This window comes from Lithobates pipiens, unplaced genomic scaffold, assembly GCF_037356315.1.
Source record: "Lithobates pipiens isolate NorthernLeopardFrog02 unplaced genomic scaffold, aLitPip1_a1.2 Scaffold_19, whole genome shotgun sequence".
Lineage (NCBI taxonomy): Eukaryota > Metazoa > Chordata > Amphibia > Anura > Ranidae > Lithobates > Lithobates pipiens.
Window position 1 is genome coordinate 123,508,603 of NW_027507764.1, and position 14,999 is coordinate 123,523,601.

The following is a 14,999-nucleotide window of genomic DNA, read 5'->3' on the forward strand; positions in this document are numbered from 1 at the left end:
ATACTGTTTGTAAAATACTTATTAACATTGTATTGGTTCCCAGTGATGAAAGCTAGTGCGCACAGTATAGCTGAGCAATGCTTTGGAAAGAAAAAATATATCCCCTGCATTTAACACCCCCCCACCAGAACACTTCCCTAAAAGGAGCCTTCAACTCTAATCTCTAATTGGACCCTTAATATTAAAACTGCTCCCAGCTCTTAAACCCTTAAAGCAGAGTTCCACTCATTTTTGTGTTTATTAAGTCATCCGCTACAAAAAGTGTAGCTGCTGACTTTTAATAAACACACACTCACCTGCCCCACTATCCAGCCTCCTCAATGTCCGGGCATTCTTCTGGGACCTGTGACGTGACCCAGAAGATTGCAAGGAGGGAGGGGGAGAGGAGAACCTCCGCTGGAGTCACCTAGGTGGCCCTAGCAGAAGTGGGAGCTGGGTACCTGTCAAAACTAGGTACCCAAAAAAAAATGACATGACAAATGGGGCATAGAAGGAGGTCCTTACAGAGGAAGTTCCACTTTTGGGTGGAACTCTGCTTTAAAATAACTCTAAAGCTGGCCATTCAAGGAGTGAATTTCCTGGTGAACTGGCCCAAATTCAAGCCACTGGTTGTTCTGTTGGCACCCTCCTGCCCACCATCCTTACATCACATTAATGGAGCCAGGCAGAAAATCGATGGCCGAATAGACAGCTGTATCCAGTGAGATGCAGTAACTGTTTGGGTGTTCTGACAGCTGCGGGTGCTGTCTATTAGAGTACAGTAGCTGGCAGGGAAGATTCCTCCATCCACATGGGACTGAACAAGAAAAATCCTATGGTGTATGGCCACCTTAAGGGTCCTTTCACACATATAGACCATTCAATTCATCAGTTCAGGTCATCCGTTTTCAGCAGTTGAGTTCATCAGTTTTTCATCAGTTCAGTTTCTTCGTTTTTTTTCATCAGTTCAGTTCATCAGTTTTTCATAGTTTTTTTTTTTTTACATCCACCACCAATGTAAAAATGGATGAAAAACTGACCATTTGTCAGTTAAAGTGGTTGTAAACCCTTACAAACCACTTTGACCTACAGGTAAGCTTACCTGTGGGTCTAAGAAATATCTCCTAAACCTATACGGTTTAGGAGATATTTACAAAAAGACAAGCACCGCTGTCTACAGCGCATGCGCCATAGACAGCAGCGTGCAGGTGCACTGAGCACGCCACAGATCATGGCGATATGCCACTCGTGTTGGCTCCCGTGTGTGGGAGTGACGTCATCGCGGCTCCGGCGAATCACAGCGCCAGAGCAGCGAGACCCGGTAGTCACTCCAGGATACATGGCAGCGGTGAACATAAAGGAGGAGGACCGCTTCGGGGGCTTCGTTCTCAGGTAAGTTATTCATAATGAGCTAGTATGCTATGCATATTAGCTCATTATGCCTTTACCTTGCAGGTTGCATTTTTTTTTTTTTTAAGTGCCTTTACTTCCTCTTTAACATCTGTTTTTCATCCAATCTGTTTTTTTGACGGATGAAAAATAAAATGGATGTTGACAGAAGCTAATGAAAACTGATGAAAATAGATGAACATCTGTTGTCACCCGTTTTTCCATGGGAATGGATTGATGTCCGTTTTTCCTCCGTCATCGGATGGGTGAATAACAGATGAACGGTTCATAGGTGTGAAAGTGAACCTGAAATGCCACAATTCTCTTTTTGTTCTAGGTTTAGTGGTCCTTCTAGGTTATTTGCACACAGTGATCATTTCTCCTGTATTTTTCTTTTCAAATTTTTACCAAAATATTTAGGACAGGCAACCAGTGACCATAGCATTTGAAGAGATAATATTAGTTATCTGTGTAGGAATAGATATCATGTCTCTATGGCTGACAGGACAGAGATACAGAGATAGAGGCATTTGATTTGCTTCTGGCACAGCCCATGTATAATAATACTTATGAGGTCGTCCAAACCTGAGTCTCTAGGGATCAAGTTCTCTTTTTGTGTCTCAGGAATGAAATTATTTTATTTCAATGTTTTGTATTACCTTCCTCAGGTGCTGGACTCCTTTATTAGCCCAAATGGTTCTCTCTCCAGTAGCTGTCATTCACTGGACCAATCTCTGGACAGGTACGAATGTAAACTGAAAATTGTGTTAGACTTTGATCTTCTTAGTTTTTTTTTTTGTTAGGATGTGTTAGCATTTTAAAAGCTCTTAGCCCTTGTACACACAGTCGGACATTCCGACAACCAAGTCCGACGGATTTTGTCCGAGGATTTTGTCCGAAACTGTTGCATACACACAGTCGGACAAAGTTGTCAGAAAATCCGATCGTACTTAACGTGATGACGTTATTTTGTTAGGACAGGACTACGTTCAGGCTAGTAGCCAATAGCTTTGGTCTAGGAATTTGATCTGAGCATGCGTGGCAATTTGTCCGATCGTAATTCTCTGCACATGATCGGACAAAGTCCGATCGGATCATGTTGTCGGAAAATTTTATAGCCCAGCTGGAAAACTTGGTCCGTCGGAAACAGTCCGATGGAACCCACACACTGTCGGATTATCCGACAACACGGTCCTATCGGACATTGTCCATCGGAATGTCCGACCGTGTGTGCAAGGGCTTAGGGCTTTCCTGTATCCTTCCGTAGACCTCTGTGAGTTGCAATGTGGTGTTTGACTACTGGTTGCAGCCAGTACATTATGAAAAAGTGGGCTTAACCTGGAAAGAGAAAAATATAACAATAAATATATTATAAATAATAATAAGATTTATTAATAATAATCATTTTTAGTATTCATTTTATTTTTATTTTTATTATATGAAGAAGTACAAATTGTAGTGCTTTTCTTGTTAAAGATCAAAACACATTTGAGAAAGGCAATTTTGAATTTTAAATTATCCTTAGTTTGACAAGTTTACAGAGCTGAAACCCTTCACAAATGAGCAACAGGCCTCCTAAATGAAAGAGCAGAATTCCGTCTCTGTAACATTGTATCATATTTGTATAGCAGTTCAGTCATATTTACATAAGGGCTCAAAATTTCAAGTCCTGTGCTAATAGCCAGGCCTCAAGGGTTACTCGCCACCAGTTGCCCCGCCCAACCCCTACCCTGCCCGGCCCCTAATTCCACCCTTAAACATGAAATTAAATTACAATTAAATGTTTTATGCAGAATTAAGTTATAAAAATAAATATTAACAACAACTTTATCCTTGCCCAAAAATGCAGCCTGCCCGTGTCCACCAATGCAGCCTGCCCATGTCCACCAATACAGACTGCCCGTGTCCACCAATGCAATGCAGCCTGCCCGTGTCCTCCAATGCAGCCTGCCCATGTCCACCAATGCAGCCTATGCCCGCCAGTGCAGCCTGTGTCCCCAGTGCAGCCTGTGTCCCCAGTGCAGCCTGTGTCACCAGTGCAGCCTGTGTCACCAGTGCAGCCCGTGTCCCCCATCCAGCATGTGTCCACCGTGCAGCCTGCCTGTGCAGGGGAAGAGAGAGGAGAGCCGCCGCCACCGCCTGGTTTATCAGAGTGCCGGGGAACATAACAGCTTTCATTTCAATAGCTGTGTGTTCCCCACCGCGCTCCGTTATATACAATCCTGGGACAGGTGATCTGTCTATCAAAGTTTCCCAGACAAGTGGAAGGGGCTGTATATGATGGCGCAGCTATTGAAATGAAAGCTGTTATGTCCCCTGGCGCTCTGATAAACCAGGCGGTGGCGGCAGTTCTCCATTCTCTTCCCCTACGATCGCTGGGAGAACGGCTCCCATACAACCTAGGCTGCCGGCAGTGCTTGCCCCCCACCCCCTAAAATGCAAGCAGGCGAGTGGAATTTTTGAGGGCTGGTTACATAGTAGGTGAGGTTGAAAAAAGACACAAGTCCAACGTATGTGTGTGATTATATGTCAGTATTACATTGTATATCCCTGTATGTTGCAGTCGTTCAGGTGCTTATCTAATGATTATCTGTGGAAGGGAATTACACATCCTTGCTGCTCTTACAGTAAAGAACCCTCTATGTAGTTTAAGGTTAAGGTTAAATCTCTTTTCTCTTTTCTTAAACCTCTTTTCTTCTAATTTTAATGAGTGGCCACTTGTCTTGTTAAACTCCCTTCCGCAAAAAAGTTTTATCCCTATTGTGGGGTCACCAGTATGGTATTTGCAAACTGAAAATGATATCCCCTCTCAAGCGCCTCTTCTACAGAGAGAAAAAGTTCAGTGCTCACAACCTTTCTTCATAACTAATATCCTCCAGACACTTTATTAGCTTTGTTGCCCATCTTTGTACTGGCTCCATTTCCAGTACATCCCTTCTGAGGACTGGTGCCCAGAACTGGACAGCATATTCCAGGTGCGGCCAAACCAGAGTCTTGTAGAGTGAGAGAATTCATCGCCTAATCCTTGAAGTTAATCCCTTTTTAATGCATGCCAATATTCTGTTTGCTTTGTTAGCAGCACACCATTGCTGAGCCTATCATCTACTAGGACCCCCAGGTCCTCTTCCATCCTAGATTCTCCCCAGACGTTCTCCCCCTAGTATATAGATTGTGTTCATATCTTTGCCATCCAAATGCATTATTTTACATTTTTTTACATTAAACCTCATTTGCCTTGTAGTTGTCCACCCCATTAATTTGTTCAGATCTTCTTGCAAGGTTTCCACACCCCGCAGAGAAGTTATTGCCCTGCTTAGCTTAGTATCCTCCACAAATACAGATTGAACTGGTAACCCCATCCTCCAGGTTGTTTATGAACAAATTACACTGTGGGACCCCACGTCCCACCCCTGACCATTCTGACCATTCATTTATTACCACCCTCTTAACGCGCCCTTGTAACCAGTTTTCAATCCATGTACTCACCCTATGGTCCATGAAAAGGTACCTTATTTTGTATAGTAAGGCTCCTTTCACATTGGGGTGGTGCGGGTGTCGGCGGTGAAGCGCCGCTGTTTTTATCGGCACTTTACCGTCATTTTAGCAGCGGTATTCGGCCGCTAGCGGGGCTGTTTTACCCCCCGCTATTGGCTGAAAAAGGGTTAAAACCGATCGCAAAGCGCCGCTGCAGTATAGCCGCGCTGCCCCATTGATTTCAATGGGTAGGAGCAGTTAAGGAGCAGTGAATACACCGCTCCTTCACCGCTCCAAAGATGCGGCTAGAAGGACTTTCTTTACCGTCCTGCCAGCATCCTGCCCGCGTACCGCTCCAGTGTGAAAGCCTTCCGGCTTCCACACTGGAGTGAAAGGAGACACTTTTTTCAGGCGCTATACAGGCGCTATTTTTAGCGCTGTAGCGCCTGAAAAAAGCCTCAGTGTGAAAGGGGCCTAAACGTTTATGGGGAACTGTGTCAAATGCTTTTGCAAAACCAGATATACCACGTCTACGGGTCTTCCTTTAGCTAGATGGGAACTCACTTCCTAATAGAAGGTTAATAGATTGGTTTGGCAAGAACGATTCTTCATGAATCCATGCTGATTACTGCTAATGATTTTGTTTTCATTACTAAAAGCTTGTATATAGTCCCTTATCATCCCCTCCAAGAGTTTGCATACTATTGATGTTAGGCTAACTGGTCTGTAATTCCCAGGGATGTATTTTGGGCCCTTTTTGAATACTGGTGCTACATTGGCTTTTTTGCTGCAGTAGCTGATTCAATACAATCTGTGGTGAGCACAGGACTTTCCATACACTTGTTCTGTAATGTACTGCAACTCCCCTGGTCAAATGTTCTTAAAGCAGTGCTCCACCCAAAAGGGGAAGCTCTACTTGTCTGCCCCCCCCCCCCCCGCTGCCACATTTGGCACCTTTCTGGGGGAGTGGGTACCTGGTTTTGACAGGTACCCACTCCCACTTTCGGGTGAGTTTGCTGCGGCAAACTCAGCTGGAAGTTTGGCTCCCTTCTCCTTCCCTCGCTGCAGGCCCACTCACAAAGCACAGTGCCCTTCGCTCATGCACAGTAGGGGACCGGCTGTGAAGCCGCAAGGCTTTACTGATGGTTTCCCTTAACCGAGATGGAGGCAGCAGCACCCTCGGGTGTGGACACTGCTGGAATTGTGGACAGGCATGTGTCCTAATATTAAAAGTCAGCAGCAACACTGTTTGTAACTGCTGACTTGGAGCCTGGAACTCCACTTTAAGTTTCTTTTTTCTCTTAGAATCCAGTCTTAGGGAATGCTAAGTTTTTGTCCTGGAAAAGGCTACTAATAGAAACTGCCATTCCACAAATATTACAAACTTTACAGGTGGTATTTGTGATTTTTGCGCAAATCCTGAGACATTTGGAAATAAATAGTTTTTATAAAAAGACCCCTTTTAAGAATAAAACTGGGCAAACTACTATTAGCTCTTTTTTTATTTTGTTACATCTTTATCTATAGAGTGCATAGATAATGTATTTTTTTTTTTGTTTTTTTTTTGTTTTTAAGGCTGTATTGCCAAGAAAAAGACATCTGTACTAAAAATGGACAAAAAAAAATATAAATATGTATTACTTTTATATATATATATATATATATATATATATATATATATATATATATATATATATATATATTACAAAATTATCACAGAATTACATTTCTCTGATCCATAGGGGGTGTACAGTGTGTGAGCTGAAGTGGGAATTACAATATTGGTGCATTGTAAAATAAAGCTTGCCATACACTGTCAAAGGGACATGTTGGATGACTTCTAATCAGCAGCCAATCGGCTGCTTCCACTGATCAGTGTATTCTCACAGCCACAGGTCCCGCTGTCATAATACAGTGTCCTGGCAGTGGGATTCCTCAATCCACCATGTTTGCGTGGATGGAGGAGTCTGTTTGTTTTTTTTTTTGTTTGTTTTTTTCATCCATGTATGGCCATCTTAAAGTGGATGTAAACCCTCTCCTATACCCAGTGACGTGAACAGCCTCAGATGATACACAGAGATTAAACAAATCCTCCTACATAAGTTTTACATGTAGACCTGCTGTCTTCAGCTTTCTACATTCTTTAGAAAGTGCATATCTTCTTACAAATCTTTCTTTCTGTTTAAGTAGTGGGTGTGGAGCCTGGGCTTATACTGTGTGGAAGCTGATTAGAGGAAAGGCACCCCCCCCCCCCCCCCTCCACATAGGCAGAGGAACGAAGAAACTTGCAGAGCTGTGCTGTGAATAGACAAGCTATCTGCTTATCTATCTCTAAGTTTACCCCCCGACACAAATTTGAGACTGCTTTTATCTCCCATCGCTGAGAACTTGTCAGAAGTTATCATGCTGATAAAATAGGAATGGAGCAGCATAAACACATGGGACTTAGGGATTTGGAGAGAGATAAGTAAACACTACAGATAAATGTGCCCAGGTCAGATTTCATGAATGCTAGAAAAGCTGTCACTAGGAAGATATATCATAAGGTCTGGAAGACTTCTATTGCTTGGTGTGAAGCCAGAAAATGGCATCCTCGGAAATATGTGATTGGGAGAATCCTCTCTTTTCTACAGCAATGTAATTTTGCTTGAAGCCTGGATCCATACATGTGGGAATGGACTGAGTTTCTGCTGTCACTGATTTATTTCATTATTTTGATTTGTGGTACTATTATTTTAGGATATTAATGGGCAGTATGACATAATATTTTGGTTTATAAATCTATACATTTAACTCCCTTTGCACAGTATTTTGCACTTTATTTCATTGGTATTATTGAAGAGTATATGTCGCATTTTTTGCTTCGCTTGTGTTTGATATAATTAAGCATTTTTGCACATTTACTTTATTTTGTTTTATGTCCGTGGGCGTATTATTGGACTTAGCACCTTTTATATGCACGGATTTATATTGAGCAGTATTTATTCCATTTCTAGTGCAGTGGGTAAATAGGAAATTGATTAGAGCGCACCATCATTTAGATATTGTTTGGCAGGGTGTCTCCCTCCCTTCAAGGCTATTGCTCTGGGACATCCCAGCAGGTAATGAATATTAGCCTGACTCTGTGTCCCATGGTGTATGAAAAATAAAATATGATTTGTATATCATAATTACCTGTAAAATCCTTTTTCTTTGAGTACATCATGGGACACAGAGATCACTCCCCTCTTTTTTGAGGATTTAGTGCTTGCAACAAAACTAAAGTACTTCCTGTATGGGAGGGGTTATATAGGGGATCACTTCCTGTCTGAAGACCTTTAGTCTTCAAGTGTCCATTCGCCTAATGATGAAGTATAACCCAGCAGGTAATGAATATTAGCCTGACGCTGTGTCCCATGATGTACTCAAAGATAAGTATTGTACAGATAAATATATTGTAAAAATCCTATTTTTATCTTCCTTTACTCATTTATTAGTAGTTATTTGTTGTGTATTATGTATAGGTCTGTACAGTATGTGTGTATGTGTGTGTGTGTGTGTATATATATATATATATATATATATATATATATATATATATATATATATATATATAACACACACACACAAAACAAGAAGAGCCTCTATATAGTATCCATCTCTCCAGATGTGTCTTGTTTCCTCGGCACCCAGATTACACAGTTTCTGACGGGTCTGTGAGGCCCAGGCAGAGCTTGTTAGCAGAATGTTTTCTTTTATGTCTTGTGGTTATTTTATTTTTGGGGAATCCCCATGTAATAGAATGTTTTTTGTTTTGGCCCACAGCCCAGCTTTTTCTACGCCAGTTCCAAGAAGAAAAGGTCAGCTGAAAGACAGCTTTGAATGTTTAGGTAATAAAGTTAACGAAACTTAGGAAAAGTATAACTAGTATAACCTCTGTGTCTTTCTCCTTGTTAACCCCTTATGTCCACGGGTGAGGGGTCAAATGTCTGCTTCGTGCTGGTTATGTTTTCACATTGAGAGAAAATAAGAGAGAGGGAAAGAAGGGGCCTAAAAGTGGGAAATGACATTGGTCTTCATATAGGAGTAGAGGAGAGAAGGAGTTTAGTGTGTTATCTGTATCATCCAGTCAGATTGCTGAAAGGAGTATCAACAGTATTCATCCGACTTACTAGTGTTCAAAGTTAATCACAAAAATTATGTTTAATTCATTTTTATCATGATTTTCCATCAGTGCTGTTCAGTGGTTTATTTGGCAGTATTTCAATAAACCAAAACTAGTTGACAATCTTATTAAATTGCTGCATTAAGCCGGCCATAGATGGTTAGTATCTTGCCAGTTCATCTGGAACCAGCCTAGATTCAAACAATGTATGGGCAGCTGAATTTACCCAAGTTGATCGATCAACTTGGATACAGCCAGCCTATCGGATTTTCCATGGGATTATTGCTAGGAGCTGTAATAGCAGCTAGCAATAATCACTGTGTTCTCCAGGTGGGGAGAACAAAATAGCTCCACGGGAAGCATTCCCCCATCAACACTGACTGTGTTGATTGGGAATTTGAGCAATTTTCTTTCCTGCAATCTGTGGTTGCAGGTAAGTAAAATCGCACCATCTATGGCCAGCCTTAGAGTTGTTTGCTAACATAGTGCAATAGAGTGGCCAAGTGCAGATATAATTTTTTTAAAGTTGTTAGATAAAATGCTCCCATTGCAAGAAAAGTTCATCAAGTGTTAAATTATTTAGTGATTTCAACAGCTACATATTTGAAAACAACATTCTCTTTTTTTTTATTTAATTTCCCAAACACCAGTTGCCATGCTACGTGCTACAACCAACACTTTGTTGACTTCATTCAGAATGGTTTACACTCCCCTATAAACCTTTTCCAGAGCAGGCTATTGTGTTCTCCCGGCGGGGGGGGGTTAATGAGGAGCCGTCCCTGCCGGGAGAACACAGCCATTACCTCTTGCAGCTATAACTGTTGACAATAATTGCATGCTAAAAATCTGACAGGCTAGTTGTACTAAAATCGATGGATGGATCGACTTGGGTACAATCAGCCTGTCCATTGATGGATCGAATATCGCATGGTCCCTGCTGAACTGTCTGAAATCTGATCGATCTGTGGCCTGGTTTATGGAAGGAAAGAAAATTGCTCAGTTCTCCCATCAACACAGAGCTGATGAGAGGAATCCCTCTGCAGCAGTATTGTGTTCTGTCGGTGGGGAGCCTTCCTTGCCAGCAGAACACAATAATTAGTGCTGCTGACTGTATGTAGCCGCACTAATCATTCGGGAAAAACTCAACAGACTGCCTGTACACAAGTCGATCAATAGATCAACTTGCATACAACCAGAGTACCCATACATGGATCGAACTTGTTTGGCTGACTTTAAGCTTCATGTACACTTGAACTACTTTGACTGCCGGCTTTGGGTAAATGCAAAACGCTGCAAAATTGCAGTGTGATTTTACCATGATATTGCGGCTGGCGATCAAAACATTCCTATCCTGAATACAATTCTTCCATGTTCAGGAGAGGGAGGTTAGGGGCGCTTGAACGCCTAACTGCAGAAGCTCCTAAACGATCCTTAAAACGTGTACATGGAGTTGAGTTTAGGAGCTTTGGCAAAAAAAAACGCCAAAAGCTTCTAAGTGTAGGAGCTGCCAGTGTACATGGAGCCTTAGGCCGCGTACACACGGGCGGACTGTCTGTCCAACTTAGTCCGCTGAAACACATTTCAGCGGACAGTCCGCTCGTGTGTGGGCTTGAGCGGACTTTTTCAGCGGACAGTCTGGTGGACTAAGTCTTTCGGAATGTTAGAAATACTGTCCGCTGGACTCGCATTTCGGCGGACAATCCGGCCGTGTGTGTGCCAGTCCGCCCTACTTTTGAAATGAGCGGACTTTTCCCGCCCGGAGAAAAGTCCGCTCATTTCGAGCGGGTATTCAGGTAGGCGGGGCCCGCGACGGAGACGTCGCTGAACCCGCCGCCTGGTATGGACTTAAAGGGGAACCCCAACGCCGAAAAAAAATCGGCGTGGGGGTCCCCCCCAAGTCCACAACAGACCCTTGTCCGAGCATGCTACCCGGCCGGCCAGGAAAGGGGGGCGAGCGAGCGCCCCCCCCTCCTGAGCCGTACCAGGCCGCGTGCCCTCAACATGGGGGGGTGCCTTGGGGAAGGGGGGGCCGTGCGGCCCCCCCACCCCAAAGCACCTTGTCCCCATGTTGATGAGGACAAGGGCCTCTTCCCGACAACCCTGGCCGTTGGTTGTCGGGGTCTGCGGGCGGGGGGCTTATCGGAATCTGGGAGCCCCCTTTAATAAGGGGGCCCCCGGATACCGGCCCCCCACCCTATGTGAATGAGTATGGGGTACAATGTACCCCTACCCATTCACCTGTAAAATAAAAGTACCAAAAAAAAACACAACACACGAGATAAAATATTTTATTGCACAGCTCCGGGGGTCTTCCGTCTTCGGGGGTCTTCTTGCCGGACTCCTCCGCTATCTTCTTGTAGCTCTTTTGCTAGTGGAGGAGTCCGGCTTTCTTCCTCGCCGCCGGCCTCCGGCTGTGCAATAAAATATTTTATCTCGTGTGTTGTGTTTTTTTTTGGTACTTTTATTTTACAGGTGAATGGGTAGGGGTACATTGTACCCCATACTCATTCACATAGGATGGGGGGCCGGTATCCGGGGGCCCCCTTATTAAAGGGGGCTCCCGGATTCCGATAAGCCCCCCGCCCGCAGACTCCGACAACCAACGGCCAGGGTTGTCGGGAAGAGGCCCTTGTCCTCATCAACATGGGGACCAGGTGCTTTGGGGTGGGGGGGCCGCGCGCCCCCCCCTTCCCCAAGGCACCCCCCCATGTTGAGGGCACGCGGCCTGGTACGGCTCAGGAGGTGGGGCGCTCGCTCGCCCCCCTTTCCTGGCCGGCCGGGTAGCGTGCTCGGACAAGGGTCTGTTGTGGACTTGGGGGGGACCCCCACGCCGATTTTTTTTCGGCGTTGGGGTTCCCCTTTAAGTCCATACCAGGCGGCGGGGTCAGCGACGTCTCCTTCGCGGGCCCCGCCTACCTGGAGACGCGCTCGAAATGAGCGGACTTTCCTCCGCGTGTGTGGGCGAGTCCGTTCATTTCAAAAGTAGGGCGGATAGTATGGCGGACTTAGTCCGCCGTATTAGTCCGCTCAAAAAGTGCCGTGTGTGGGCAAGTCCGTTCATTCCAAAGTATGACGGACTGTCTGTCGGATTGTCTGACGGACTTAGTTGGCCAGACAGTCCGCCCGTGTGTACGCGGCCTTAGATACCAGCTGCATGTTATTTGTTTATTCTTACTGTAAGTCAGCTAACGTCATAATTCCAGCTCTTGATATTTGTATTGTTTTCCTAAATTCATTGTTCTAATCATTGTTACTGTTTTTAGATTTTGAAATTCCCTTGTATGAGAGGTTTGGTAAAGGAGGCACTTTTCCCCGTCAGTATCACTTTTCCCAAAGTCGGAAGGAATACAGTGATGGTAAGTGGAACAACGTAGCCCCGAAAAGAAAACCATCTGTAATAATGAATATCTGTTCAAACAATAAACATCGTATTTAACCACTTTTACTGGGAAATTTTATATTTAGAATTATGTCTATGCCTTATCTCATGTTCTACAGAGCTTAAAGAATAAGTGCACATTTATCTGTAATAAATTCCAGAATATCAGCCTTTTCTATGCCTTCTTGCCCAAGATTAATGTATAGTTAGCTATTCAGTTGCCGGACATTAGTGCCTCCTGGGTACTTTTCTGCATAATAGAAATTAAAACTATAGAATTGCAAGCTTCTTAGTATCAACCACGTATGATTTAAAACACAGCAATTACTAATTATTACAAAGGTGCACTTCTCAAAATTTTGTCTTTCCAAACTGTGGTTTTACTTGCAAGACATGCGTCCCAGTGCAAGATTGAATGCTCACCTGAGTTACAGTCAGAATTTATTGCTGCAAACTTAACACCCCCTAAACCTACAACTTCCCTACAACATGACCACACCATTACCTACAGTATTTAAAACTCCCAACCTACATAACCACTCCTGCACATATAACAATCCCCCAGCTCTTATGACCCCATTAACCTAGCATATTTTGTCCCCTTGGGGAAGTGTCTTCTCCAGGGCTCCACCACCTCCAATCACAGGAAATGTACTGTGTGTGCACATCCTCTGATTCATATGCTCCACATAGGCTGTACATGTAGCTAGCCATGGAGGTTGCACCAAAAATATGCACCTACACATTTAAGCCGGCGAAAAACAGTTCAGCAGGAACTGACCGAGATTCGAACCATGTATAGGTGATTGAATGAATAATTTGTATAGTGTTCAAAGCGAACTGAATCGCATCAAGTCAAGAAGGTAGGCTGAATGTATCCAAGTTGATTGATTGATTAACTTGGGTACGACCAACCTGCTTGATTTTACATGCGATTATTGCTAGTGGCTGTTATACCTGCTAGCAGTAATCAATGTGTTCTTCTGGCGGGGACACCCTCCTTCACGGGAGGGATTCTCCCATCAACACTGACTGTGTTGATGGGGGGATCAAGCTATTTTCTTTTGCAGGAAAGAAAACCACTCCATCTATGGCTGGCCTTATTTGAGTTGATGGTGATGGAGAGGATAATTGCACATGTTTAGGACAACACTGTAGGCCCAAGAAGCCTTGTTGCAATCACACCCTCTACTTCTCTTGTTATATCACATTTTACAGTCATTTTCTTTATAGATTTTACAGATTTTTGGTCTTTTATCACTTTTGTTTAGGTCGCCAGACATTTCCTAGAAGTTACGTACCCCCAGAAAATTTGTTCCAGCTGGGTCCCAGCAGCAGAACGAGAAGTGTTAATGGAGACAGTACACTGCAATTTGATGAGCCAAGAAAGAAAAGGTGGAACAGCTCAGAGAAAAACTTAGCATTTATACATTCCACACCTGCTGAACCCTGTAAGATATGTAAGTATTCAATGCACATACAGTATATATACGTGATAAAAACATAAACAAAAAAACAAAGCTCAGTACAGACCTAATACGCTTCTAAATGATCTGGTCTGAAAGACTCTTCCTCTCCAATGCATGTCTATATGAGGACCAGGACCATTGTGATAAGTGGTTTTGCTGTTACCCAGCTCTGCTAGCATTGGAGAGGAAGTATAAGAACTGCATTTCCAATAAGAGTAAAGGGTATTTTGAGACATTTACAATTAATGAAAAATTATAATATAAGTCAGTATATAGAAACAAAAGGTGTGATACTTTATATGGGCTTGTAAAATGCAGTACAATGATAATAGCATCATCAATTTTGTTTGACAATAAGTATATCAAGCCAAACATGAAGTAATAAAAAGCATTGTGTTACAGCCCCACAGGCCCCAGAGAACTGGAGGTTGGGTAAGCTGCTTGGGAGAGGAGCATTTGGGGAAGTCTACCTTTGTTACGATGTGGACAGGGGGAGGGAACTAGCTGTCAAGCAGGTGCCATTTGACCCGGACAGTCAAGAGACAAGCAAGGTAAGTGCTGTCCAAACTTACCTTTTTCTGGTCTTTCTGATGTTTTTCTTTGTAGGTTGTGAAAGATTATAATATATAAAATGGCTTTGTTGTTTATTTATGTCTCTCAGTAGGTTTCACTAATTTGGGATTACTAGGTTCACATTGACGTTGATAGCCTGATTTACCAATACCAATTTAACACAATAATTTGTATCTTATAGAGGGAGGAAAACTCAGACAGTGGGGTTAATTTACTAAAACTAGTGCAAGTGCAAAATCTGGTCCACCTCTGCATGGTAGCCAACCAGTTTCTAACTTCAGCTTGTTTAATTACGCTTTGACTATAAAACCTGGAAGCTGATTGGTTTCTATGCAGAGCTGCACCAGATTTTGAACTCTGCAGCTTTAGTAAACCAACACCTGTGTGTACTATATGTCCACATCCCAGCAAATCATGTAAACCTATGGACATAATATGTAGTTTGTGTGGACATTTAGAAGAGAAAATGAGTACCATAAAAACAACTTTATTATGTACCATTAAAAAACTATTACACAACATTAAATATTACTCTCCACATAAGGGTTCGCGACATCCAAAGATTTACGATGACAGTTCACATATGAACAAT

At 43.2% G+C, this 14,999-nt stretch overlaps 1 protein-coding gene across 3 annotated transcripts in view; it reads left to right on the top strand.

Moving 5' to 3' along the window:
- LOC143996262 (mitogen-activated protein kinase kinase kinase 3-like) overlaps positions 1-14,999 on the top strand; it is a 251,446-nt gene that overhangs the window by 223,247 nt on the left and 13,200 nt on the right. For all 3 annotated transcript variants that reach the window (XM_077491229.1, XM_077491228.1, XM_077491227.1), the window contains exons 9-13: positions 2,037-2,110; positions 8,647-8,711; positions 12,250-12,342; positions 13,637-13,825; positions 14,237-14,385. In XM_077491229.1, coding sequence (XP_077347355.1) covers positions 2,037-2,110; positions 8,647-8,711; positions 12,250-12,342; positions 13,637-13,825; positions 14,237-14,385 — 570 coding nt within the window. The remainder of the gene's footprint in view (positions 1-2,036; positions 2,111-8,646; positions 8,712-12,249; positions 12,343-13,636; positions 13,826-14,236; positions 14,386-14,999) is intronic.